The sequence below is a fragment of the Scyliorhinus canicula genome, chromosome 8 (genome assembly GCF_902713615.1).
Source record: "Scyliorhinus canicula chromosome 8, sScyCan1.1, whole genome shotgun sequence".
NCBI classification, from domain to species: Eukaryota; Metazoa; Chordata; class Chondrichthyes; order Carcharhiniformes; family Scyliorhinidae; genus Scyliorhinus; species Scyliorhinus canicula.
This window is the reverse complement of record NC_052153.1, coordinates 168,585-194,040: the sequence shown is the minus strand read 5'-3', so window position 1 is coordinate 194,040 and position 25,456 is coordinate 168,585. Positions and strand designations below refer to the sequence as shown.

General features: G+C 49.9%; 1 protein-coding gene across 1 annotated transcript in view; it reads right to left on the bottom strand.

Annotated features, from left to right (window-relative positions):
* Positions 1-25,456, bottom strand: part of LOC119970045 (stabilizer of axonemal microtubules 2-like) — a 67,792-nt gene that overhangs the window by 13,214 nt on the left and 29,122 nt on the right. The window contains exons 2-3 of the mRNA XM_038803987.1: positions 7,689-7,868; positions 1,666-1,868 (exon numbers count right to left, since the gene is read on the bottom strand). Of these exons, the coding sequence (XP_038659915.1) occupies positions 1,666-1,868; positions 7,689-7,868 (383 nt within the window). The remainder of the gene's footprint in view (positions 1-1,665; positions 1,869-7,688; positions 7,869-25,456) is intronic.

Sequence of the window (25,456 nt, the reverse complement as noted above, 5' to 3'; positions counted from 1 at the left end):
TGAGTGTGTGTGGGGAGTGTAATGTGTGTGTGTGCGGCTGGGATGGGTGTGTGTGGGGAGTGTAATGTGTGTGTGCGGCTGGGATGAGTGTGTGTGGGGAGTGTAATGTGTGTGTGCGGCTGGGGTGAGTGTGTGTGGGGAGTGTAATGTGTGTGTGCGGCTGGGGTGAGTGTGTGTGGGGAGTGTAATGTGTGTGTGTGGCTGGGATGAGTGTGTGTGGGGAGTGTAATGTGTGTGTGTGGCTGGGATGAGTGTGTGTGGGGAGTGTAATGTGTGTGTGAGGCTGGGATGAGTGTGTGTGGGGAGTGTAATGTGTGTGTGGGGCTGGGATGAGTGTGTGTGGGGAGTGTAATGTGTGTGTGGGGCTGGGATGAGTGTGTGTGGGGAGTGTAATGTGTGTGTGCGGCTGGGATGAGTGTGTGTGGGGAGTGTAATGTGTGTGTGTGGCTGGGATGAGTGTGTGTGGGGAGTGTAATGTGTGTGTGCGGCTGGGATGAGTGTCTGTCGGGAGTGTAATGTGTGTGTGTGCGGCTGGGATGAGTGTGTGTGGGGAGTGTAATGTGTGTGTGGGGCTGGGATGAGTGTGTGTGGGGAGTGTAATGTGTGTGGGGCTGGGATGAGTGTGTGTGGGGAGTGTAAAGTGTGTGGGGCTGGGATGAGTGTGTGTGGGGAGTGTAATGTGTGTGTGCGGCTGGGATGAGTGTGTGTGGGGAGTGTAATGTGTGTGTGCGGCTGGGATGAGTGTGTGTGGGGAGTGTAATGTGTGTGTGCGGCTGGGATGAGTGTGTGTGGGGAGTGTAATGTGTGTGTGAGGCTGGGATGAGTGTGTGTGGGGAGTGTAATGTGTGTGTGGGGCTGGGATGAATGTGTGTGGGGAGTGTAATGTGTGTGTGCGGCTGGGATGAGTGTGTGTGGGGAGTGTAATGTGTGTGTGCGGCTGGGATGAGTGTGTGTGGGGAGTGTAATGTGTGTGTGCGGCTGGGATGAGTGTGTGTGGGGAGTGTAATGTGTGTGTGAGGCTGGGATGAGTGTGTGTGGGGAGTGTAATGTGTGTGTGGGGCTGGGATGAATGTGTGTGGGGAGTGTAATGTGTGTGTGCGGCTGGGATGAGTGTGTGTGGGGAGTGTAATGTGTGTGTGCGGCTGGGATGAGTGTGTGTGGGGAGTGTAATGTGTGTGTGCGGCTGGGATGAGTGTGTGTGGGGAGTGTAATGTGTGTGTGCGGCTGGGATGAGTGTGTGTGGAGAGTGTAATGTGTGTGTGCGGCTGGGATGAGTGTGTGTGGGGAGTGTAATGTGTGTGTGGGGAGTGTAATGTGTATGTGCGGCTGCAGCTTGTCAGCCTCCCGAGTGTCAATCACGGACCCGGCGAATCCCGCACCGTTTCTCATTGGAATCAATTGTGTTCCGCAATGCCGGTGTGAGACCCTCCACAGTAGCAGAATAGGTCCAGATTCGGCGGCTATTTTGCTGTCATAGAAGTCCACAAATCCTGTGCCGACATCAACACTTAGTCTCAGAAACGGAGAACCCAGCCGGAGATCTTTTTGTGGCTTAATGTTAAAATTTGTATTTGTAAAGCACCTTTCACATAACGACATGTCTCACAAAGTTATTGTTGTTACATTTTTAATTGCTGGAAGTAATAATTTAAGAAATAGTCATACCTTTGTATGTCGGGATTGTTTCCATCTTTGGGGCAGAGATAGTTTTTTGTTCAGGTGGTCGAGCTGGAAGCACAGGTTGGACAGAGTGCAGGTTATAATCTCGTTTGTAAGTGGTATCCAGATTCATAGCTCCTGGCGGCTGTCTGTATTCTTCGCTAACCTTTCCTGGCCTAGGCTGAATATCATGTGGTGTATAATCAGCTCTGTGGAAAGCAGAGATTATCCTCAAAGAATTACAGAAATATGAGACTGATTCAGAATAAACAAAGTCTGATTTCCTCTGGCACAGAGATTACTTGAGTTGCAATGACAGAATTTTGTTTTGCTTTCGCTAAGTGCCAATAAAGTAATTGCACAAAGCTGGATAATTCCCTCTGGAAAACAGGCAAAGACTCATCACAAACAAGGAGACCAATCTCCATGGGATTGGATTACACACTGTGCAAACTGTTGTAGCCAGTGTTTGGTGTGATTATAAACTGTGCTAACAAGTACTAATAAAGGTTCACTGTATGATTTCAGAAAAGGTGAAAATTCACAGCATGGAAACGGTTTCACCTCACCAAGAAATAACAGGAATCAAATGGGAAACAAAATCAAAAATATTAACTGACTTCTTGCACATGATTCACCCCAAGATCCAACTATTCACCCGTGACAAATGTTCCACTCTGACCCCATCAAACTCCCACCATTCCCAACCCCCTCTCTGGCAATACTGTACTGTCTGACTAACTGGCTTGCCATGGTCACCAACCCCCTCTCTGGCAATACTGTACTGTCTGACGAACTGGCTTGCCATGGTCACTTGACTCTGCCATCAGCCAAGGCTGCCACTTCCAGGCAGTTTGATAATGGCAGCAGCAGACACTGGGGAAGGCCACAGGCTTCATCCACTAACCAACCCAACCCCATCTTGTCCCCCGGCACTCAGACCCTGACACCCTGCCACCGGCACCCTGTCCGCCCTCCATCCCGTCCCCCCGACACCCCCCCCCCCGGCATCCTGTCCCCAACACCCTGTCCCCGGCACCCCCTTCCCCCACCCCCACAACACCCTGCCCCCCGGCACCAAGTCCCCCCAACACCCCCTCCACCCTCCACCTTGATGATGCAATTGGATATCCCTTTTCCAAACTGACATGGCACACAATTGCGACCCCGGGCTGCAGAGTCACAGTGTGACCCCGGTCTGCAGAGTCACAGTGCGACCCCGGGCTGCAGAGTCACAGTGCGACCCCGGGCTGCAGAGTCACAGTGTGACCCCGGTCTGCAGAGTCACAGTGTGACCCCGGGCTGCAGAGTCACAGTGTGACCCCGGGCTGCAGTCACAGTGCGACCCCGGACTGCAGAGTCACAGTGCGACCCCGGGCTGCAGAGTCACAGTGTGACCCAGGGCTGCAGAGTCACAGTGCGACCCCGGGCTGCAGAGTCACAGTGCGACCCCGGGCTGCAGAGTCACAGTGTGACCCCGGGCTGCAGAGTCACAGTGTGACCCCGGGCTGCAGTCACAGTGTGACCCCGGGCTGCAGTCACAGTGCGACCCCGGGCTGCAGAGTCACAGTGTGACCCCGGGCTGCAGAGTCACAGTGCGACCCCGGGCTGCAGTCACAGTGTGACCCCGGGCTGCAGAGTCACAGTGCGACCCCGGGCTGCAGTCACAGTGCGACCCCGGGCTGCAGAGTCACAGTGCGACCCCGGGCTGCAGAGTCACAGTGCGACCCCGGACTGCAGTCACAGTGTGACCCCGGGCTGCAGAGTCACAGTGTGACCCCGGGCTGCAGTCACAGTGTGACCCCGGGCTGCAGAGTCACAGTGCGACCCCGGACTGCAGAGTCACAGTGTGACCCCGGGCTGCAGTCACAGTGTGACCCCGGGCTGCAGAGTCACAGTGCGACCCCGGACTGCAGAGTCACAGTGTGACCCCGGGCTGCAGTCACAGTGTGACCCCGGGCTGCAGAGTCACAGTGCGACCCCGGGCTGCAGAGTCACAGTGTGACCCCGGGCTGCAGTCACAGTGTGACCCCGGGCTGCAGTCACAGTGCGACCCCGGACTGCAGAGTCACAGTGTGACCCCGGGCTGCAGTCACAGTGCGACCCCGGGCTGCAGAGTCACAGTGCGACCCCGGGCTGCAGTCACAGTGTGACCCCGGGCTGCAGAGTCACAGTGCGACCCCGGTCTGCAGAGTCACAGTGCGACCCCGGACTGCAGAGTCACAGTGTGACCCCGGGCTGCAGTCACAGTGCGACCCCGGGCTGCAGAGTCACAGTGCGACCCCGGGCTGCAGAGTCACAGTGCGACCCCGGACTGCAGTCACAGTGTGACCCCGGGCTGCAGAGTCACAGTGCGACCCCGGTCTGCAGAGTCACAGTGCGACCCCGGACTGCAGAGTCACAGTGTGACCCCGGGCTGCAGTCACAGTGTGACCCCGGGCTGCAGTCACAGTGTGACCCCGGGCTGCAGTGACAGTGTGACCCCGGGCTGCAGTCACAGTGTGACCCCGGGCTGCAGAGTCACAGTGCGACCCCGGGCTGCAGAGTCACAGTGCGACCCCGGGCTGCAGAGTCACAGTGTGACCCCGGGCTGCAGAGACACAGTGTGACCCCGGACTGCAGAGTCACAGTGCGACCCCGGGCTGCAGAGTCACAGTGTGACCCCGGACTGCAGTCACAGTGTGACCCCGGGCTGCAGTCACAGTGTGACCCCGGGCTGCAGTCACAGTGTGACCCCGGGCTGCAGAGTCACAGTGTGACCCCGGGCTGCAGTCACAGTGTGACCCCGGGCTGCAGAGTCACAGTGTGACCCCGGGCTGCAGTCACAGTGCGACCCCGGGCTGCAGAGTCACAGTGTGACCCCGGGCTGCAGAGTCACAGTGTGACCCCGGGCTGCAGTCACAGTGCGACCCCGGGCTGCAGAGTCACAGTGCGACCCCGGGCTGCAGAGTCACAGTGCGACCCCGGGCTGCAGAGTCACAGTGCGACCCCGGGCTGCAGAGTCACAGTGTGACCCCGTGCTGCAGAGTCACAGTGTGACCCCGGGCTGCAGAGTCACAGTGTGACCCCGGGCTGCAGAGTCACAGTGTGACCCCGGTCTGCAGAGTCACAGTGTGACCCCGGGCTGCAGTCACAGTGTGACCCCGGACTGCAGAGTCACAGCGTGACCCCGGACTGCAGAGTCACAGTGTGACCCCGGACTGCAGTCACAGTGCGACCCCGGACTGCAGAGTCACAGTGCGACCCCGGGCTGCAGAGTCACAGTGTGACCCCGGACTGCAGTCACAGTGTGACCCCGGGCTGCAGAGTCACAGTGTGACCCCGGGCTGCAGAGTCACAGTGTGACCCCGGGCTGCAGAGTCACAGTGCGACCCCGGTCTGCAGAGTCACAGTGCGACCCCGGGCTGCAGAGTCACAGTGTGACCCCGGGCTGCAGAGTCACAGTGTGACCCCGGGCTGCAGAGTCACAGTGTGACCCCGGACTGCAGAGTCACAGTGTGACCCCGGGCTGCAGTCGCAGTGTGACCCCGGGCTGCAGAGTCACAGTGTGACCCCGGGCTGCAGTCACAGTGTGACCCCGGGCTGCAGAGTCACAGTGCGACCCCGGGCTGCAGAGTCACAGTGTGACCCCGGGCTGCAGAGTCACAGTGCGACCCCGGGCTGCAGAGTCACAGTGCGACCCCGGGCTGCAGAGTCACAGTGCGACCCCGGGCTGCAGAGTCACAGTGTGACCCCGGACTGCAGAGTCACAGTGCGACCCCGGGCTGCAGAGTCACAGTGCGACCCCGGGCTGCAGAGTCACAGTGCGACCCCGGGCTGCAGAGTCACAGTGCGACCCCGGGCTGCAGAGTCACAGTGCGACCCCGGGCTGCAGAGTCACAGTGCGACCCCGGGCTGCAGTCACAGTGTGACCCCGGGCTGCAGAGTCACAGTGCGACCCCGGGCTGCAGAGTCACAGTGCGACCCCGGGCTGCAGTCACAGTGTGACCCCGGGCTGCAGAGTCACAGTGCGACCCCGGGCTGCAGTCACAGTGTGACCCCGGGCTGCAGAGTCACAGTGCGACCCCGGGCTGCAGTCACAGTGTGACCCCGGGCTGCAGTCACAGTGTGACCCCGGGCTGCAGAGTCACAGTGCGACCCCGGGCTGCAGAGTCACAGTGCGACCCCGGGCTGCAGAGTCACAGTGCGACCCCGGGCTGCAGAGTCACAGTGTGACCCCGGGCTGCAGTCACAGTGCGACCCCGGGCTGCAGAGTCACAGTGTGACCCCGGGCTGCAGAGTCACAGTGCGACCCCGGGCTGCAGTCACAGTGTGACCCCGGGCTGCAGAGTCACAGTGTGACCCCGGGCTGCAGAGTCACAGTGCGACCCCGGGCTGCAGAGTCACAGTGCGACCCCGGGCTGCAGAGTCACAGTGTGACCCCGGGCTGCAGAGTCACAGTGCGACCCCGGGCTGCAGTCACACTGTGTCCCCGGGCTGCAGAGTCACAGTGTGACCCCGGGCTGCAGAGTCACAGTGTGACCCCGGGCTGCAGAGTCACAGTGTGACCCCGGGCTGCAGAGTCACAGTGCGACCCCGGGCTGCAGAGTCACAGTGTGACCCCGGGCTGCAGAGTCACAGTGTGACCCCGGGCTGCAGAGTCACAGTGTGACCCCGGGCTGCGGAGTCACAGTGTGACCCCGGTCTGCAGAGTCACAGTGTGACCCCGGGCTGCAGAGTCACAGTGCGACCCCGGGCTGCAGAGTCACAGTGCGACCCCGGGCTGCAGAGTCACAGTGCGACCCCGGGCTGCAGTCACAGTGTGACCCCGGGCTGCAGTCACAGTGTGACCCCGGGCTGCAGAGTCACAGTGTGACCCCGGGCTGCAGAGTCACAGTGTGACCCCGGGCTGCAGAGTCACAGTGCGACCCCGGGCTGCAGAGTCACAGTGCGACCCCGGGCTGCAGAGTCACAGTGCGACCCCGGGCTGCAGAGTCACAGTGCGACCCCGGGCTGCAGAGTCACAGTGTGACCCCGGGCTGCAGAGTCACAGTGTGACCCCGGGCTGCAGAGTCACAGTGCGACCCCGGGCTGCAGTCACAGTGTGACCCCGGGCTGCAGTGACAGTGTGACCCCGGGCTGCAGAGTCACAGTGCGACCCCGGGCTGCAGAGTCACAGTGTGACCCCGGGCTGCAGTCACAGTGTGACCCCGGGCTGCAGAGTCACAGTGTGACCCCGGGCTGCAGAGTCACAGTGTGACCCCGGACTGCAGTCACAGTGTGACCCCGGGCTGCAGAGTCACAGTGCGACCCCGGGCTGCAGAGTCACAGTGCGACCCCGGGCTGCAGAGTCACAGTGCGACCCCGGGCTGGAGAGTCACAGTGCGACCCCGGGCTGCAGAGACACAGTGCGACCCCGGGCTGCAGAGACACAGTGCGACCCCGGGCTGCAGTCACAGTGTGACCCCGGGCTGCAGAGTCACAGTGCGACCCCGGGCTGCAGAGTCACAGTGCGACCCCGGGCTGCAGAGTCACAGTGCGACCCCGGGCTGCAGAGTCACAGTGCGACCCCGGGCTGCAGTCACAGTGTGACCCCGGGCTGCAGAGTCACAGTGCGACCCCGGGCTGCAGAGTCACAGTGCGACCCCGGGCTGCAGAGTCACAGTGTGACCCCGGGCTGCAGTCACAGTGTGACCCCGGGCTGCAGTCACAGTGTGACCCCGGGCTGCAGAGTCACAGTGTGACCCCGGGCTGCAGTCACAGTGTGACCCCGGGCTGCAGAGTCACAGTGTGACCCCGGGCTGCAGAGTCACAGTGCGACCCCGGGCTGCAGTCAGGAAATGCCAGATTGAGAGCGAGTTGTCTGGCCTCTCCCATGTCAGTTTCTCGGTGCTGGGAGACGTTCAGCCACCCTTATTTTCACATCTCACCTATCTGCAGGTCGTTCCAATCATCACCAAATTAATGTAGTCCCTTCGGGAGGATTTAGTGCATTCACTCTGAAAAACTATTCTGTCAATTCGAGCAGAATTGGGTTCAGCACAAAGTACCTGAATGTCGTCACACTTTGCATCTGGCCTTGGTGACGCTGATAGTTCTCCCTCGGTTTGTAGGAGTCTCTGGGCTGAACATCATTATACGGAGCATATTTCTCCACGTACTCCGTAATTAAGCACGGTTTATTAATCTTCTCAAAGATTGCAGTGGGAAGGTGTGGACAGCGATGGCGCCTAGTGCAAAAAGACAATATTCAAATTCAAGTCATGAACAGTCCCAAAACCCTTTGTAATTAATTAGCCATTAACATTTGTACATAAACTTATTTAAATGTCTAATTCATCAGATAAAAATACATGAGGAAGTGTGAGGCTACCCACCAATAATAATAATCTACAGGGCAGCACAGTGACGCAGTGGTTAGCACTGCTGCCTCACGGCACGAGGTCCGAGGTTCGATCCCGGCTCTGGGTCGTGTCCCTTCCCAGTGCGTCGTGTCCCTGCCCAGTGCATTGTGTCCCTGCCCAGTGGGTCGTGTCCCTGCCCAGTGCATTGTGTCCCTGCCCAGTGGGTCGTGTCCCTGCCCAGTGCATTGTGTCCCTGCCCAGTGGGTCGTGTCCCTGCCCAGTGCGTCGTGTCCCTGCCCAGTGAGTCGTGTCCCTGCCCAGTGAGTCGTGTCCCTGCCCAGTGGGTCGTGTCCCTGCCCAGTGCGTCGTGCCCCTGCCCAGTGGGTCGTGCCCCTGCCCAGTGAGTCGTGTCCCTGCCAGTGAGTCGTGCCCCTGCCCAGTGTGTCGTGTCCCTGCCCAGTGAGTCGTGTCCCTGCCCAGTGGGTCGTGTCCCTGCCCAGTGGGTCGTGTCCCTGCCCAGTGAGTCGTGTCCCTGCCAGTGAGTCGTGTCCCTGCCCAGTGGGTCGTGTCCCTGCCCAGTGCGTCGTGTCCCTGCCCAGTGAGTCGTGTCCCTGCCCAGTGGGTCGTGTCCCTGCCCAGTGGGTCGTGTCCCTGCCCAGTGAGTCGTGTCCCTGCCCAGTGGGTCGTGTCCCTGCCCAGTGGGTCGTGTCCCTGCCCAGTGGGTCGTGTCCCTGCCCAGTGAGTCGTGTCCCTGCCCAGTGAGTCGTGTCCCTGCCAGTGTGTCGTGTCCCTGCCCAGTGGGTCGTGTCCCTGCCAGTGAGTCGTGTCCCTGCCAGTGAGTCGTGCCCCTGCCCAGTGTGTCGTGTCCCTGCCCAGTGAGTCGTGTCCCTGCCCAGTGCGTCGTGCCCCTGCCCAGTGGGTCGTGTCCCTGCCCAGTGGGTCGTGTCCCTGCCCAGTGAGTCGTGCCCCTGCCCAGTGTGTCGTGTCCCTGCCCAGTGAGTCGTGTCCCTGCCCAGTGCGTCGTGCCCCTGCCCAGTGGGTCGTGCCCCTGCCCAGTGGGTCGTGTCCCTGCCCAGTGAGTCGTGTCCCTGCCAGTGAGTCGTGCCCCTGCCCAGTGTGTCGTGTCCCTGCCCAGTGAGTCGTGTCCCTGCCCAGTGCGTCGTGCCCCTGCCCAGTGGGTCGTGTCCCTGCCCAGTGGGTCGTGTCCCTGCCTCTAAGCCAGAAGATCAGAGTTCAAATCCCATGCAAGGACTTAACAACATTGTCGAGGAGGTTGATTACAACAAGCCAATCCTCCCAATGCGGTTATGACAGGCATTAAGAGCAGGAGAGTTTCCTCATCAGCCAGAACCATGTGTTAGATGCACCACAAGAGCCTCCCCATGTTAAAAGACCTCACAATCGAGCTGTTGCCATGGACTCTATTGTAAATATCCTTTCTGTGAAGGACGGCTCAGGAGAAAGAAATGCTGCTGACTTCCCAACAGTAAATATTGTGCTCTAATAATGTTATATAACAATACACAACATTTACTGTCACAGGGAGGTGCTCCAGGTGCTATTCAGATAAAAAAAAGAGAGGATTGCGAAGGAATATCAGCATCACCTACTGAACTCCATCGGGCACTGGTTACCAGAGTTTACTGATACAATGCAGAGGAACATGGAGCAAGAATAGGCCATTGGGCCCCTTGAACCTGCTTCACCATTTAACCAGGTCATGGCTAATCTTCAACCTCAACGCCACCTTCCTGCACTTTCCCCATATCCATTACAGTCTTTGGAATCTAGAAATCTGTTGATCTCAGCTTTGAACACCCTCCGTGACTGAGCTCCCACAGCCTCTGAGGAAGAGGCCTCCAGAGATTCACCACCCTCTGACTGAAGAAATTCTTCCTCATCTCGGTCCAAAATGGACTGTTCCTCATGCTGAAACAGTGTCCCCGGTTCCGGGTCACCCAGTTCCGGATCACCCGGGGTCACGGATCCCCCGGGGTCACCGTAAGACCATAAGATATAGGAGCATCAAGGACATGCAGTAGCTGTTCCTTGAAAAAGCTCCACATTTTGATTGTACCCATCCCCTGGAGTTTCCTTCCCCATCCTATACATCCTTAATCTTGCCGAATAGCATCATAATTGCCTTTCCCCCAGCTATAATTCATGCCTTGCGGTATATACCTATCCCTGCCCATTGCTAAAGTAAACATAACCGAATTGTGATCACTATCACCAAAGTGCTCACCTACATCTAAATCTAACACCTGGCTGGGTTGATTACCCAGTACCAAATCCAATGTGGCCTCGCCCCTTGTTGGCCTGTCTACATACTGTGTCAGAAAACCCTCCTGTACACACTGCACAAAAACTGACCCATCTATAGTACTCGAACTATAGTATTTCCAGTCAATATTTGGAAAGTTAAAGTCCCCCATAACAACTACCCTGTTACTCTCGCTCCTGTTGAGAATCATCTTTGCAATGCTTTCCTCGACATCTCTGGAACTATTCGGAGGTCTATAAACTCCCAACAGGGTGACCTCTCCTCTCCTGTTCCTAACCTCGGCCCATACTACCTCAGTAGACGAGTCCTCAAACGCCCTTTCTGCCGCCGTAATACTTTCCTTGATTAACAATGCCACACCCCCCCCTCTTTTACCAGCTTCTCTGTTCTTACAGAAACATCTAAATCCTGGAACCTGCAACAACCATTCCTGTCCCTGCTCTACCCATGTCTCCGAAATCATCACAACATCGAGATCCCAGGTACCAACCCATGCTGCAAGCTCACCCACCTTATTCCGGATGCTCCTGGCGTTGAAGTAGACACACTTCAAACCAGCATCTTGCTTGCCGGTGCCCTCTTTCGAACTTTTAACCCTATCCCTGACCTCACTACTCTCAACATCCTGTACACTGGGACTACATACCGGTGCCCCGCAAGGCTGCGTTCTTAGCCCCCTACTCTACTCCCTGTTCACACACGACTGCATGGCAAAACTTGGTTCCAACTCCATCTACAAGTTTGCTGACGATACGACCATAGTGGGCCGGATCTCGAATAACGACGAGTCCGAATACAGGAGGGAGATAAAGAAACTAGCGGAGTGGTGTAACGATAACAATCCCTCCCTCAATGCCAGCAAAACTAAAGAGCTCGTCATCGACTTCAAGAAGCAAAGTACTGTACACACCCCTGTTTCAAATTCCTAGGGGTGCACATCACCAAAAATCTATCTTTGTCCACTCACGTCGATGCTATCACCAAGAAAGCACAACAGCGCCTATACTTCCTCAGGAAACTAAGGAAATTCGGCATGTCCACATTAACCCTTACCAACTTTTACAGATGCACTATTTAGAGCATCCTATCGGGCTGCATCACAGCCTGGGTATGGCAACTGCTCGGCCCAGGACCGCAAGGAACTTCAGAGAGTTGTGAATACCGCCCAGTCCATCACACGAACCTGCCTCCCATCCATTGATTCCATCTACACCTCCCGCTGCCGGGGGAAAGCAGGCAGCATAATCAAGGATCCCTCCCACCCGGCTTACTCACTTTTCCAACTTCTTCCATCGGGCAGGAGATTCAGAAGTCTGAGAACACACACGAACAGACTCAAAAACAGCTTCTTCCCCACTGTCACCAGACTCCTAAATGACCCTCTTATGGACTGACCTCATTAACACTACACCCTGTATGCTTCATCCGATGCCAATGCTTATGTAGTTACATTGTATATCTTGTGTTGCCCTATTATGTATTTTCTTGTATTTTTTGAATTTTGTTTAATTCCCTTTTCTTCCATGTACTGAATGATCTGTTGAGCTGCTTGCAGAAAAATACTTTTCACTGTACCTCGGTACACGTGACAATAAACAAATCCAATCCAATCCAATCCAATCCAATTTAGGTTCCCATCCCCCTGCTGAATTAGTTTAAACCCTCCCGAAGAGCACTAGCAAATCTCCCCCCCCCAGGGAAGGACGATGGATAGTGATAGTTGATAGTTGTGGCCGCAGACATGACTCCAGGATAGCGTGTTGCCTCCCTGGTGCGAGGGTCAGGAATGCCACTGAACTGCTGCAGGCTTTCCGCAAGGGGAAAGGTTAAAAGTCAGAGGTTGTGGTACACGTTGGTACCAATGATATAGGTAGAATGAAGGATGAGATCTTGCATCAAGAGTTTAAGGAGTTGGGCAGTAGATTAAAAAGGAGGACCTCTAAATTGTAATCTCTGGATTACTCTCAGTACCGTTTCTGGCGAACAAAGAAATAGAAAACAGCACAGATGAATGCGTGACTCAAGAGTTGGTGCAGGAGGGAGGGGTTTTGATTCCTGGATCATTGGGACTGTTTCTGAGGAAGGTGGGACCTGTACAAGCGGGACGGTCTGCACCTAAACCAGAATAGGAGCAACATCCTTGTGGGTGGGTTTGTTAGTGCTTTTGGGAGGAGTTTAAACTAGTTTGGCATGACGGGGACACAGAGTGTTAGTACAATGGGAACACAGCATACTATCATAAAGAAACCAAAACAGAGTTCAGCCATGTTGAGTTCCAAGGAAATAAGGCGAGGTCGGATGGCCTCTACTTTAATGCAAGGAGTATTAAAAGTAAGACTGATGAGTAAAGGCAATTGTGATATTGTTGTCATCAGAGAGCTTGAGAGAAGGGCAGGAGGGGAAACTCAACATTATTGGGTATAGGATCTTCAGGTGAAATGAGGGAGGGTGTGAGAGAGGAGGTTGGGGGCCACATTATTAATTAAGGAATCAGTTATTGCTGTGAGGGGAAGGCAGATTTTATTAAAATAAGGCAAGATCTGGCCAAAGTAGACTGGGAACAACTCCTTGTGGGAAAATCGACAGTGATATCTGAATATCACTAAAGCTATTATGGAGGTTTCACTGCTCTGCCTTGGCTCGAAGACTTTGGTCAATTATACCTTTGTTGTCCTTTGATTAAGCCTTCTCTGTGTTTGTTTGTCTGCCCCCATCAACCTCTGTGACTAGATATTAACATATGTACATCTTAGGGACCTTCCCAATCATCTGTAATCTGTTTCTCCTCCATAAACCCTTCACAATTGATTATCTAAACTGCCGTTCTAATATTATCAGGAGAGACACGAATTGAAGCCCTTTGAATACTGTCTATAGCTGTCTCCAGGTGGGATTCATTACAATAAGACCATAAGATCATAAGACATAGGAGTGGAAGTAAGGCCATTCGGCCCATCGAGTCCACTCCGCCATTCAATCATGGCTGATGGGCATTTCAACTCCACCTACCAGCATTCTCCCCGTAGCCCTTAATTCCTCGCGACATCAAGAATTTATCTATCTCTGCCTTGAAGCCATTTAGCGTCCCGGCCTCCACTGCACTCCGCGGCAATGAATTCCACAGGCCCACCACTCTCTGGCTGAAGAAATGTCTCCGCATTTCTGTTCTGAATTTACCCCCTCTAATTCTAAGGCTGTGCCCACGGGTCCTCGACTCCTCGCCTAACGGAAACAGTTTCTTTGCGTCCACCCTTTCTAAGCCATGTATTATCTTGTAAGTTTCTATTAGATCTCCCCTTAACCTTCTAAACTCCAATGAATACAATCCCAGGATCCTCAGCCGTTCCTCATATGTTAGACCCGCCATTCCAGGGATCATCCGTGGTACCAACAATGCTACCCTGCTGCCCCCAGGCTTCAGGTACACTTTCAGGCAGGAGTTTGATTAGGAAGAGTGGATAGCACAATTGTTTCACAGCTCCAGGGTCCCAGGTTCGATTCCCGGCTGGGTCACTGTCTGTGCGGAGTCTGCACGTTCTCCCCGTGTCTGCGTGGGTTTCCTCCGGGTACTCCGGTTTCCTCCCACAGTCCAAAGACGTGCAGGTTAGGTGGATTGGCCAGGCTAAATTGTCCTTAGTGTCCAAAATTGCCCTTAGTGTTGGGTGGGGTTACTGGGTGATGGGGATAGGGTGGAGGTGTGGGCTTGGGTAGGGTGCTCTTTCCAAGGGCCGGTGCAGATTTGATGGACTGAATGGCCTCCTTCTGCACTGTAAATTCTATGATTCTGTAAATTCTATGAAAAGCGCCTATAGATACGTGGAGGACACAGGAAATCAAAATCGAGCCCTCCACGCCCCAAAAAGAAAAGCACCCGCACCACCGGCTGCACAGGCAGCACCCACCCCCACTCACAATTTGACCCCCATGAATCCGGTTACCACACAACGCAGGTCATCGGATTAGGATGAGCCTGATATTGTTCACACCACCCCACTATCCATAACCCAATTAAGAGAAGTTTGCACAAACATTAGTCCATTCCAGCCCACCGCAGACCCGTACAGCTTCTTTGAGGAGGTGCGCCAACAAAAAGTTATGTACGGCCCAGACGAGAGAGAGGAGGTAAAGCTAATAGTTATGAGCATTAGCCAGTCTGTAAGATCAGCTTTGCCCGAACCAGCACGGTAGCATTGTGGTTAGCACAATCGCTTCACAGCTCCAGGGTCCCAGGTTCGATTCCCAGCTTGGGTCACTGTCTGTGCGGAGTCTGCACATCCTCCCCGTGTGTGCGTGGGTTTCCTCCGGGTGCTCCGGTTTCCTCCCGCAGTCCAAAGATGTGCAGGTTAGGTGGATTGGCCATGATAAATTGCCCTTAGTGTCCAAAATTGCCCTTAGTGTTGGGTGGGGGTTACTGGGTTATGGGGATAGGGTGGAGGTGTTGACCTCGGGTAGGGTGCTCTTTCCAAGAGCCGGTGCAGACTCGATGGGCCGAGTGGCCTCCTTCTGCACTGTAAATTCTATGATAATCTATGAACCCCAAAATGTAGCAGGAGGGACCCTACAGGAAATGAAAACAGCCAGATTAGATGCCATCGGGTATAACAAAGGAGATCCAGTCGAGGGTTTAAATCACTGCAGGCAGAAGAAGGGAGAACATCCGACCGCATTTGCTGGGTGCCTATGGATTCATTTCATGGCAGTTTACGGACAATTGAACCGTGCGCACTTAAATGAGGAGGATACCACTAAATGGTGTCATGGGCCGGGGTTAGAGAACCCCAAAAGTGTATCATGGAGTTCACCTGACCCACGACTTTTACTAGATTGTGGTGTGGGGAGCACACGGCCCACTCTACAGGGGTGGTACAATAGAAATGGAAAAGTATTTTTTAAAGCAAAACAATGTTTATTCTATGAACTCAAGTTAACCTTTTTAAAACATACACTGAACATCTGAGTAACCATCAATTCAAATACAACCCCCAAAGAATACAACACTAAGTAATCCTTAATAACTTCCCAAACAACATCCAGAAGACAAAAGAAACACCTTTTAACAGAAGCACATCAGGTTTACATTCACTACTGAAAACATTTATAATTCTGAATTCACTAAATGATTAAGAGATAGTCTTTTCATGGCAGACAGAACACCTGCAGTACACCTGCTATGTCTAGTTTCAGCTCCAACACTGAAAACAAAACTAAAACACACCCTGCAGCCTGCTCAAAAACGGAAGTACAAAGCTGACAGACAGCCCAGCTCCACCCACACTCTGACAACACTGATAAACTCCCATTTCCTAAAGGTACATTTCTTAAACTCCCATTTCCTAAAGGTACTCTCACATGACACCTCCCGCCAGGAAAACAAATAAACCAATAAACCATCAACTTCAATATGGTTTCATTTTTCACATTTTCACCATCCTTTAAGAAATGCACACAGTTCAAAAAACAAAACACGCAAACAGGTACAATAATATAGTCCATTTTTTTTTCGTTCCTCCAACTGAAATCCTTTTCAATTGACAGTCTCTTTGAACAAGGTCTCTGTATGATCTGTCCATTTCTCTACGCCTCGGCATTTCTCTTTGAAGTCAGATACTTTAGTTCAATCTGATCACAGAGTCCCTTGCAATTCTCCAATACAGGAACATTGGTTACCACAGCTTTCAGGCAGTCAAATGCCTGTTGAAACTCCGCTGTCCACTGACATTTTCAACGTTTCTTCAGCAAGTCCATCAGTGGAGCAATCACGCTACAAAACCTTTGCACAAATATTCGATCAAATCCACTCATGCCAAGAAATCACATTATTTCCCTTTGTCTTGAGGCTATTGAAAACTCCTCAATAACTGTTGTCTTCACATCCTATGTGACCATTCAACCCTGTCCGCTTGTATGGCCAAGGAACATGACTTGGGCTTTTCCAATCTCACTTTTGGCTAGGTTTACCACCAAACCCGCCTCCTGAAGTCAATCGAATAACTCCATCAGATGTTTAAAATGTTCTGTCCATGTCTGGCTGAAAATTACCAGATTGTCAATGTATACCGCACAATTGGGTAATCCTGAAATGACTGAAATGTGGATGGGGCATTTTTCATGCTAAATGGCATAACTTTGGCATCAAGGAACCCTAGCTAAACTGGAGTCAATGGGAATCAGGGGGAAAACTCTCTGCTGGTTGGAGTCATACCCGCCACAAAGGAAGATGGTTGGAGGTCAATCATCTCAGCCCCAGGACATCACTGCAGGAGTTCCTCAGGATAGTGTCCTAGGCCCAACCATCTTCAGCTGCTTCATCAATGACCTTCCTTCCATCATGAGGTCAGAAGTGGGGATAATTACACAATGTTTAACCCTGGCAGTTAATTGGTCAGCCAATGTCAAATTGATTTCTTAGCCAATTGTGGGAGGGAACAGATTTTACATTTACTTTGGGTGCTGACAATTGTGCTGACCTTACAGACTGAAAATCCAGGTCATGGGGTTTAGCAAATTATAAACTGATAGTGTGCAGCTTCATTCATGATATTGTCCAAATGTAATTCCCTCCGGCAAAGCAAACACTATTTCAGTCTGCTAAGCCAGTGGAAAAAAGCATTTTTAGTAACACAAAATAGGTCTAGCTACAGATGAAATGCTCAGAAGTCAATCCAGCTCCTGGCAAGAACTCCAAAACTGTCCTAACACTGGAGTGAATTGGAAAAATCTGGCATGGAACAACAATAAGAATCATCACTATTCCCAAAGTGGAGGAGATCTAGACCGCGTGTCAAACTTTTATTACATTCCTCAATTCTGTATCTATAACAACAAATCAGATCCAGCAGCAGATAAAAGGGAAAAGTCAAAAAATATGTTGTGGCTCCAGCACCAATCAAAATATTAAACATAAGTGGAAAATGTTGGAAATTCGCAGCAGGTCAAGAGTATTTGTGGACAGGAAGAAAAGGCAGAATTTTCCTTTTTATTTCAAAGTGTTATCTCAGGTGGGAAGATCAGTGGCTAACTAGCCGTCTGGATGTCTGGGTTCCCCACTATGTTTTCAAACAGTTTGAGATAAATGCTGGCCAGTCCCATGTGTCACGTGAGAGCACCCTTTAAGAAATGGGTGTTTAAGAAATGTACCTTTAAGAAATGGAGCTGCTAATGTTACTGGAGTGATGTCAGAGTGTGGGTGGAGCTGAGCTCTACTTCTGCTTTTTTAGTTTCAGTTTGAGAAAGAGCTTGGGTGTGTCTGTGTTTTTCAGTGAGCTGAATCTGAAGTAAAAAGTGAGCTCACTGCTGTTGATCTCTGCCATCAAAAGACTATCTATGGATCACTCGGGTGAACTCAGAATTGTAAAAAGGTCTCAGTATTGAATATAAATCTAATGTGCTCCTGTTTGAAGGTTTGTTAAATCTTTTGGATGTTAAAAGGACAGCATGCAGGTTATTTAGTGTTGTATTCTTTGGGGGTGTATTTGATTTACTGGTTGCTAAGATATTCACTTTGTTTTAAAAAGGTCAACTTGAGTTCATAGAATAAACATTGTTTTGTTTTAAAAACCACTAGTCCATGTCTGCTGTACCATACCTGTAGTGAGCCGTGTGCTCCCCATACCACAATCTATTAAAAGTTGTGGGTCAGGTGAACTTGATGATACACTTTGGGATTCTCTGAACCCTGGCCCATAACAATTGGGGGCTCGTCCGGGATAAAAGTCTATCTATTGGATTGGCTTAGTGAACTTAAAGACAGTGAGGAGTGAGCATATTGTGGTTGCTTATCAGGTGTGGTATTTTAGTTTAAGTAGGGAGTGTGTTGTGGACAATGGCTCTTTCAGAGGCTCAGAAGTTTTTGGGGGTGGAGACGGTCACACGCAGTACCTTACGGACAGAGACTAAAAGTAGACTGTTAGATTTGGCAAAAACATTGCAATTAACATTACCTGACAAAATGCGAAAAGGTGAGGTAATTATGGCGGTGACTAAGCATTTAAAGTTGCCTGAGATAGAGTCTGACTCATTGGAAATGGCAAAAATTTAGTTGCAAATTAAACAAATGGAGACCTTTACATATGCAGGCAGATGAAAAGTGGGCAGAAGTTCATCAAGCAGTATTGCCGGTAGGGTATAGAAAGGAGGTGTTGCGAGTTGCTGATGAGGTACCAGTGGGAAGTCATTTGGGAATCAGGAAAACTCAAGCTAAAATCCAAAAACATTTTTATTGGCCTGGACTACATAAAGATGTAGTTAGAGTTTGTCAATCATGTTACACATGTCAAGTGACAGGGAAACCTCAAGCAGTGATAAAACCACGCCCTTAATACCCATTCCAGCATTTGAGGAACCTTTTACAAGGGTCCTAATTGATTGCATAGGACCGCTTCCCAAAACAAAAAGTGGGAATCTTTTGACTATAAAGGATGTGGTTTCCAGAGGCCATTCCAGTACGTAATATTGCAGCTAAAAAGATTGTGGAGGAGTTACTTAAATTCTTTACAAGATATGGATGACCCACAGAAATACAATCGGTTCAACGATCAAATTTTACCTCAAAGTTATTCAAAGAAGTAATGGATAGCTTAGGAATAAAACAATTTAAATCAACTGCTTACCATCCAGAATCGCAGGGAGCGTTGGAAAGATGGCATCAGACATTAAAGACAATGTTAAGGGCTTATTGTCACCATTATCCAGAGGATTGGGATAAAGGAATTACATTCGTACTGTTTGCAATTAGGGATGCACCTAATAAGTCAACCAAATGTAGTCCTTTTGAACTAATTTTTGGTCATGAGGTAAGAGGACCAGTTAAATTGATTAAGGAAAAATTGGTCGGTGAGAAATCGGAAATTACATTATTGGATTACGTGTCAAATTTTAGGGAACGATTAAATAGAGCAGGTGAATTGGCTCGACAACATTTGAAAGTTGCACAAAATGTGATTAAACGGGTCGTGGACAAGAAATCCAAAATTTCGTAGTTTTGCCTGTGGAGATAAAGTTTTAGTATTGTAACCAGTGGTAGGTGAACCTTTAAAAGCTAGGTTTTGTGGACCTTATCAGATTGAAAAGAAATTAAGTGAGGTGAATTATGTGGTAAAAACACCAGATTGAAGGAAGACTCACCGAGTGAGTCATGTGAATATTCTTAAAAGGTACTTTGAAAGGGAAGGAGAGAAAAAGGAGGAGGTTTTAATGATTCTAACTCAAAGTGACAAACCAAATCCAGATGACTGTGAATTTGACATACCTTAAATTAAATTGGAAAATGAGGATGTTCTTAAAAATTGGGATAAATTGTTGAGTTACCTTCCAGAGGGAAAACGAACTGACCTGAAAGAGTTATTGATATCACATGGGCAAGTTTGTGGAGATAAATTGGGAAGTACTAAAATGGCTAAACATGATGTCGATATGGGAAATGCTGTTCCAATCAAACAACATCCATATGGACTTAACTCTTTAAAATTGGCACAGCTTAACAAAGAGATTGAGAGTATGCTTAAAACTGGCATGATTGAAGTGGGTTGCAGCCAACGAAGCTCACCCATAGTGATGGTACCAAAACCAGACAGTACCCAACGGTTGTGTGTGGATTATAGAAAGGTTAATGCAGTTACAAGAATGGACTCTTATCCTATCCCACGTTTGGAGGATTGCATTGAGAAAGTGGGACAATCAGTTTTTATTTCCAAATTGGATTTACTTAAAGGTTACTGGCAGGTACCTTTATCCGAAAAGGCAAAGGAGATCTCAGCTTTTGTGACTCCAGATGTATATAAAAATTCAAAGTTATGCCATTTGACATGAAAAACGCCCCAGCCACATTTCAACGGTTAACTAACAAAGTCGTTTCAGGATTACCCAATTGTGCGGTATACATCGACGATCTGATAATTTTCAGCCAGACATGGACAGAACATTTAAAACATCTGATGGAGTTATTTGAACGACTTCAGGATGCAGGTTTGGTGATAAACCTAGCCAAAAGTAAATTTGGAGAAGCCCAAGTCATTTTCCTTGAGGAGTTTTCGACACCTTCAAGACGAAGGGAAATAATGGGATTTCTTGGTATGAGTGGATTTGATCGAACATTTGTGCAAACGTTTTGTAGCATGATTGCTCCACTGATGGACTTGCTTAAGAAACGTTGAAAATTTCAATGGACGGCGGACTTTCGACAGGCATTTGACTGCCTGAAAGCTGTGATAACCAATGTGCATGTGTTGGAGAATTACAAGGAACTCTGTGATCAGATTGAACTAAATTATCTGACTTTAAAGATAAATGCCGAAGTGTAGAGCAATTGTCAGATCGTGCAGAGACCTCCTTGTTCAAAGAGACTGTCAATCGAGACAAATTTCAGTTGGAGAAAGAAGAACAAAAAAAAAGAACTATATTATTATCCCTATTTGCGTGTGTTGTTCTTTTGAAACAAAAAGTATATTTACTGTGTGCATTTCTGAAAGGATAGTGCAAAGGTGAAACATGAAACCCTCTTGAATTTGATGGTTTATTTTTTTTTCTTGGGGGGAGGTGTCACATGAGAGTACCCTTTAAGAAATGGGTGTTTAAGAAATGTACCTTTAAGAAATTGAGCTGCTCATGTTATTGGAATTATGTCAGAGTGTGGGTGGAGCTGAGCTCTACTTCTGCTTTTTTAGTTTCAGTTTGAGAAAGAGCTTGGGTGTGTCTGTGTTTTTCAGTGAGCTGAATATGAAGTTAAAGGTGAGCTCACTGCTGTTGATCTCTGCCATCAAAAGACTATCTATAGATCATTTGGTGAACTCAGAATTGTAAAAAGGTCTCAGTATTGAATATAAATCTAATGTGCTCCTGTTTGAAGGTTTGTTAAATCTTTTGGATGTTAAAAGGACAGCATGCAGGTTATTTAGTGTTGTATTCTTTGGGGGTGTATTTGATTTACTGGTTGCTAAGATATTCATTGCTAAGATATTCGATGCTAAGTTTGTTTTAAAAAGGTTAACTCGAGTTCATAGAATAAACATTGTTTTGTTTTAAAAGCCACAGGTCCATGTCTGTTGCACCATACCTGTAGAGTGAGCCAAGTGCTCCCCATACCACAATTTATTAAAAGTTGTGGGTCAGATGAACTCCATGATGCATTTTGGGATTCTCTAAACCCTGGCCCGTAACACATTTCATCCCATTGGTAGGCGGGATTTTTCAGAGCCCTCATCACCGACAATGTTGGGCTTCCAGAGATTGGAGGGCGTCCCGATGTAACCAAACAACCCCCCCCCCCCCCCCACACACAAGGGAACCTTACCCCACCCCCAAGGACACAGGGAATACCCCTCCATGGACCTCCCCAACACTTCCCTTGTCATTGCCCCCTGGCATTGCCCCCAGGTGCCAGGGTGATGCCTGGGCATACCCCTCTTCCCCAGGGACTGTACTTAGCTGTGCACCCTCAGTGGGTGCCCTTTGCCAGATCCAGATCTGGAGGGTCCGAATATGGGGAGACAATACAGTGGAGAAGCTGCTAATTAGATTAAAATGTATTTAAAATGAGATTCCCAACCGTCCTGGGTGTGAACGGTGTTATATCAATGGCGAGTGGCAGGGATAATCGCATCATGAGCTCTCGCCAGTGAGAATCTCATTTTCAGCCTCTCTCGCAACATTTTGGACCCCAGACGCGATTTACGCTCACGGCTAACAGTAGCTGAAAATCCTCCCCAAAGTTAACCTCAGGTCGGTGACCTGATTGGGATGAAAATCGGTTGGGTTTAAACACAAACTGCATTATTCTTTGTTCTTAGGCAAGAGTCTCCTTATTTTTCCATTGCAACCCCTGCCCCCAACCCCACCCCACCCAAGACCAGCCCACCCCACACCAACCCACCCCCCCATTGTCAGATTGGACACTGAAACTGGCCGGATACACACCCTTGGAATGGACAATGGGCACAATGGGACAATAGGAAAAAGGGGCTTAACAGTGACCATTTAAACTGAATCAGGAAAGAACATCCTACCCAACATTGATGGGTTGGTGGGGGCGGGAACTGCACAGAGAGGAATAAATATCCAAGAGTCAGCAGCAACTATAGTATTTAACCATGAGAAGCAGTGTAACCACTGATTAACTCTCAATGCTTTGTGTAGGAATTGTGCTTCTCACATTATTGTAACTAAAAAATGTTTTTTAGCCCATTCGGTGAAAGCCCCAATTGTCACATTAGAGACGGAGATAAAACCCAATGATTCATATTTTCCACTGGAACGTTCCAAAGACAGATCCAACCTCAGGGATTTCATTTCACCTGCTGCACGTCCACATAAAGGCTTTTCCAGGCACACTCGCTATTTTACCAGCAGGGTTAAATCCTTTATAATGGACTCCAGCAACGTCCTTACTACCGACGTTAGGCTCACTGGTCTATAAATCCCTGGTTTCTCTCTACCTCCCTTTTTGAATAGGAGGGTTACATTCACTCGGAGTCCAAAGAATTTTGGAAAATGACCATCAAGGGATCTACTATTTCTAGGGCCACTTCCTTAAGTACACTGGGATGAAGATTATCAAGCCCTGGAGATTTGTCTGCCTTCAATCCCATTAATTTCCCCAAAACTATTTATTTACTACCATGGACAATAAATGCTAGCATAGCCAGCAATGGCCCTATCCCGAGAATGAATTTTTAAAAATTCAGTGAATCTATGCATATCTAATTCTGGGCAGAATTCACCTTGCTAACCACACACCAAAAGTACAATGCTGAATGAACCATAATATAAATCAATGGTCTACCTTTATTTCATTCTCATTGAACAAAGTCTTATTGACTAAGACTTAACTAAATAAATATGACTTAGTGTAATGTGCGTGATCCTACCAGTAGTCCTCTCATTGTAATTACGTGGAGTTCTTCGGATTCCCAGTGGCGGAGAAGATAGATATTATTATTAACATTTCTGGTGTCTCTCTCCTTATCAAACTGTTTTACACAGAGATATTTTCCTAACATACCCTCAGACAAAGGGTCCATCAAATGCGTCAGGAACCAAGTCCATAAGACCTTAAGACATAGGGACAGAATTAGGCCACTCGGCCCATCAAATCTCCTCCGCCATTCAATCATGGCTGATATGTTTCACATCCCCATTCTCCTGCTTTCGCCCCATAACCCCTGATCCCCTTATTAATCAGGAACCTATCTATCTCTGTCTTAAAGACACTCAGTAAATTGGCCTCCGCAGCCTTCTGCGGCAAAGAGTTTCATAGATTCATCACCCTCTGGCTGAAGAAATTCCTCATCTCGGTTTTAAAAGATCGTCCCTTTAGTCTGAGATTGTGTCCTCTGGTTCTTGTTTTTCCTACAAGTGGAAACATCCTCTCCACGTCCACACTATCCAGGCCTCGCAGTATCCTGTAAGTTTCAATAAGATCCCCCCTCATCCTTCTAAACTCCAACGAATGCAGACCAGAATCCTCAACCATTCCTCATACGACAAGTTCTTAATTCCAGGGATCATTCTTGTGAACCTCCTCTGGACCCTTTCCAAGGCCAGCACGTCCTTCCTTAGATTCGGGGCCCAAAACTGCTCACAATACTCCAAACAGGGTCTGACCAGAGCCTTATACCGCCTCAGAAACACATCCCTGGTCTTGTATTCTAGCCCTCTTGACATGAATGCTAACATTGCATTTGCCTTCTTAACTGCCGACTGAACCTGCATGTTAACCTTAAGAGAATCTTGAACAAGGACTCCCAACTCCCTTTGTGGTTCTGATTTCCTAAGTATTTCCCCATTTAGAAAATAGTCTATGCCTCTATTCCTCCTTCCAAAGTGCATAAACCTCACTTTTCAACATTGCATTCCACCTGCCACTTCATTGCCCACTCTCCTAGCCTGTCCAAGTCCTTCTGCAGCCCCCTGCTTCCTTAATACTACCTGTCCCTCTACAGATCTTTGTATCATCTGCAAACTTAGCAACAGTGCCTTCAGTACCTTCTTCCAGATCATTAATGTATATTGTGAAAAGTTGTGGTCCCAGCACAGACCCCTGAGGCACACCACTAGTCACCGGCTGCCATCCTGAAAAAGACCCCTTTATCCCCACTCTCTGCTTTCTGCCAGTCAGCCAATCCTCTATCCATGCCAGGATCTTACCCTGAACACTATGGGCTCTTAACTTATTTAACAGCATCCCATACGGCACCTTGTCAAAGGCCTTCTGGAAATCTAAAATAAATCACGCCCACTGGTTCTCCTTTGACTAACTTCAATGTTACCTCCTCAAAGAATTCTAACAGATTTGTCAGACACGACCTCCATGACAAAGCCAGGCTGACTCAGTCCTATTTACCATGCACTTCCAAGTGCTTTGTGATCTCATCTTTAATAACAGACTCTAAAATCTTACCAATGACCCAAGTCAGGCTGACCGACCTATAATTTCCCATCATCTGCCTCCCTCCCTTCTTAAACAGTGGTGCTACATTAGCCACTTTCCAGTCCTCTGGGACCCTTCCTGCCTCCAGTGATTCCTGAAAGATCATCAGCAATGCCCCCACAATCTCCTCAGCTATCTCTTTTAGAACCCTGGGGTGTAGCCCATCCGGTCCAGGTGATTTATCCACCTTCAGACTTTTCAGTTTCCCCAGAAACTTCTGCTTAGTGATGGCCACTGCACTCACCTCTGCCCCCTGGTTCTCCTGGAGCATAGGGGCTGGTTTAGCACAGGGCTAAATTGCTGGCTTTGAAAGCAGACCAAGGCAGGCCAGCAGCACGGTTCAATTCCCGTACCAGCCTCCCTGAACAGGTGCCTGAATGTGGCGACTAGGGACTTTTCACAGTAACTTCATTTGAATCCTACTTGTGACAATAGGTGATTTTCATTCCATTTCACTGGCATTCCACTGGTGTCTTCCACTGTGGAGATTGATGCAAAGAAACTATTCAGTTCCTCTGCCATTTCTTTGTTATTATTACTTCTCCAGCCACATTTTCCAGTGGTCTATTTTTGCCTCTCTCTTACCTTTTATATATTGAAAAAAAACCTCTTCCTATCTTCTTTATATTCCTAGCCAGCTTACACTCACATTCCTCTTCTCTCCCCTTATTGCTTTTTTAGTTGTCCTCTGCTCACTTTTAAAAGGCTTCCCACTAATCCTCGCCACTTTGTATGCTTTTTGTTTTGTTTTTGTACAGTCCTCAGCTT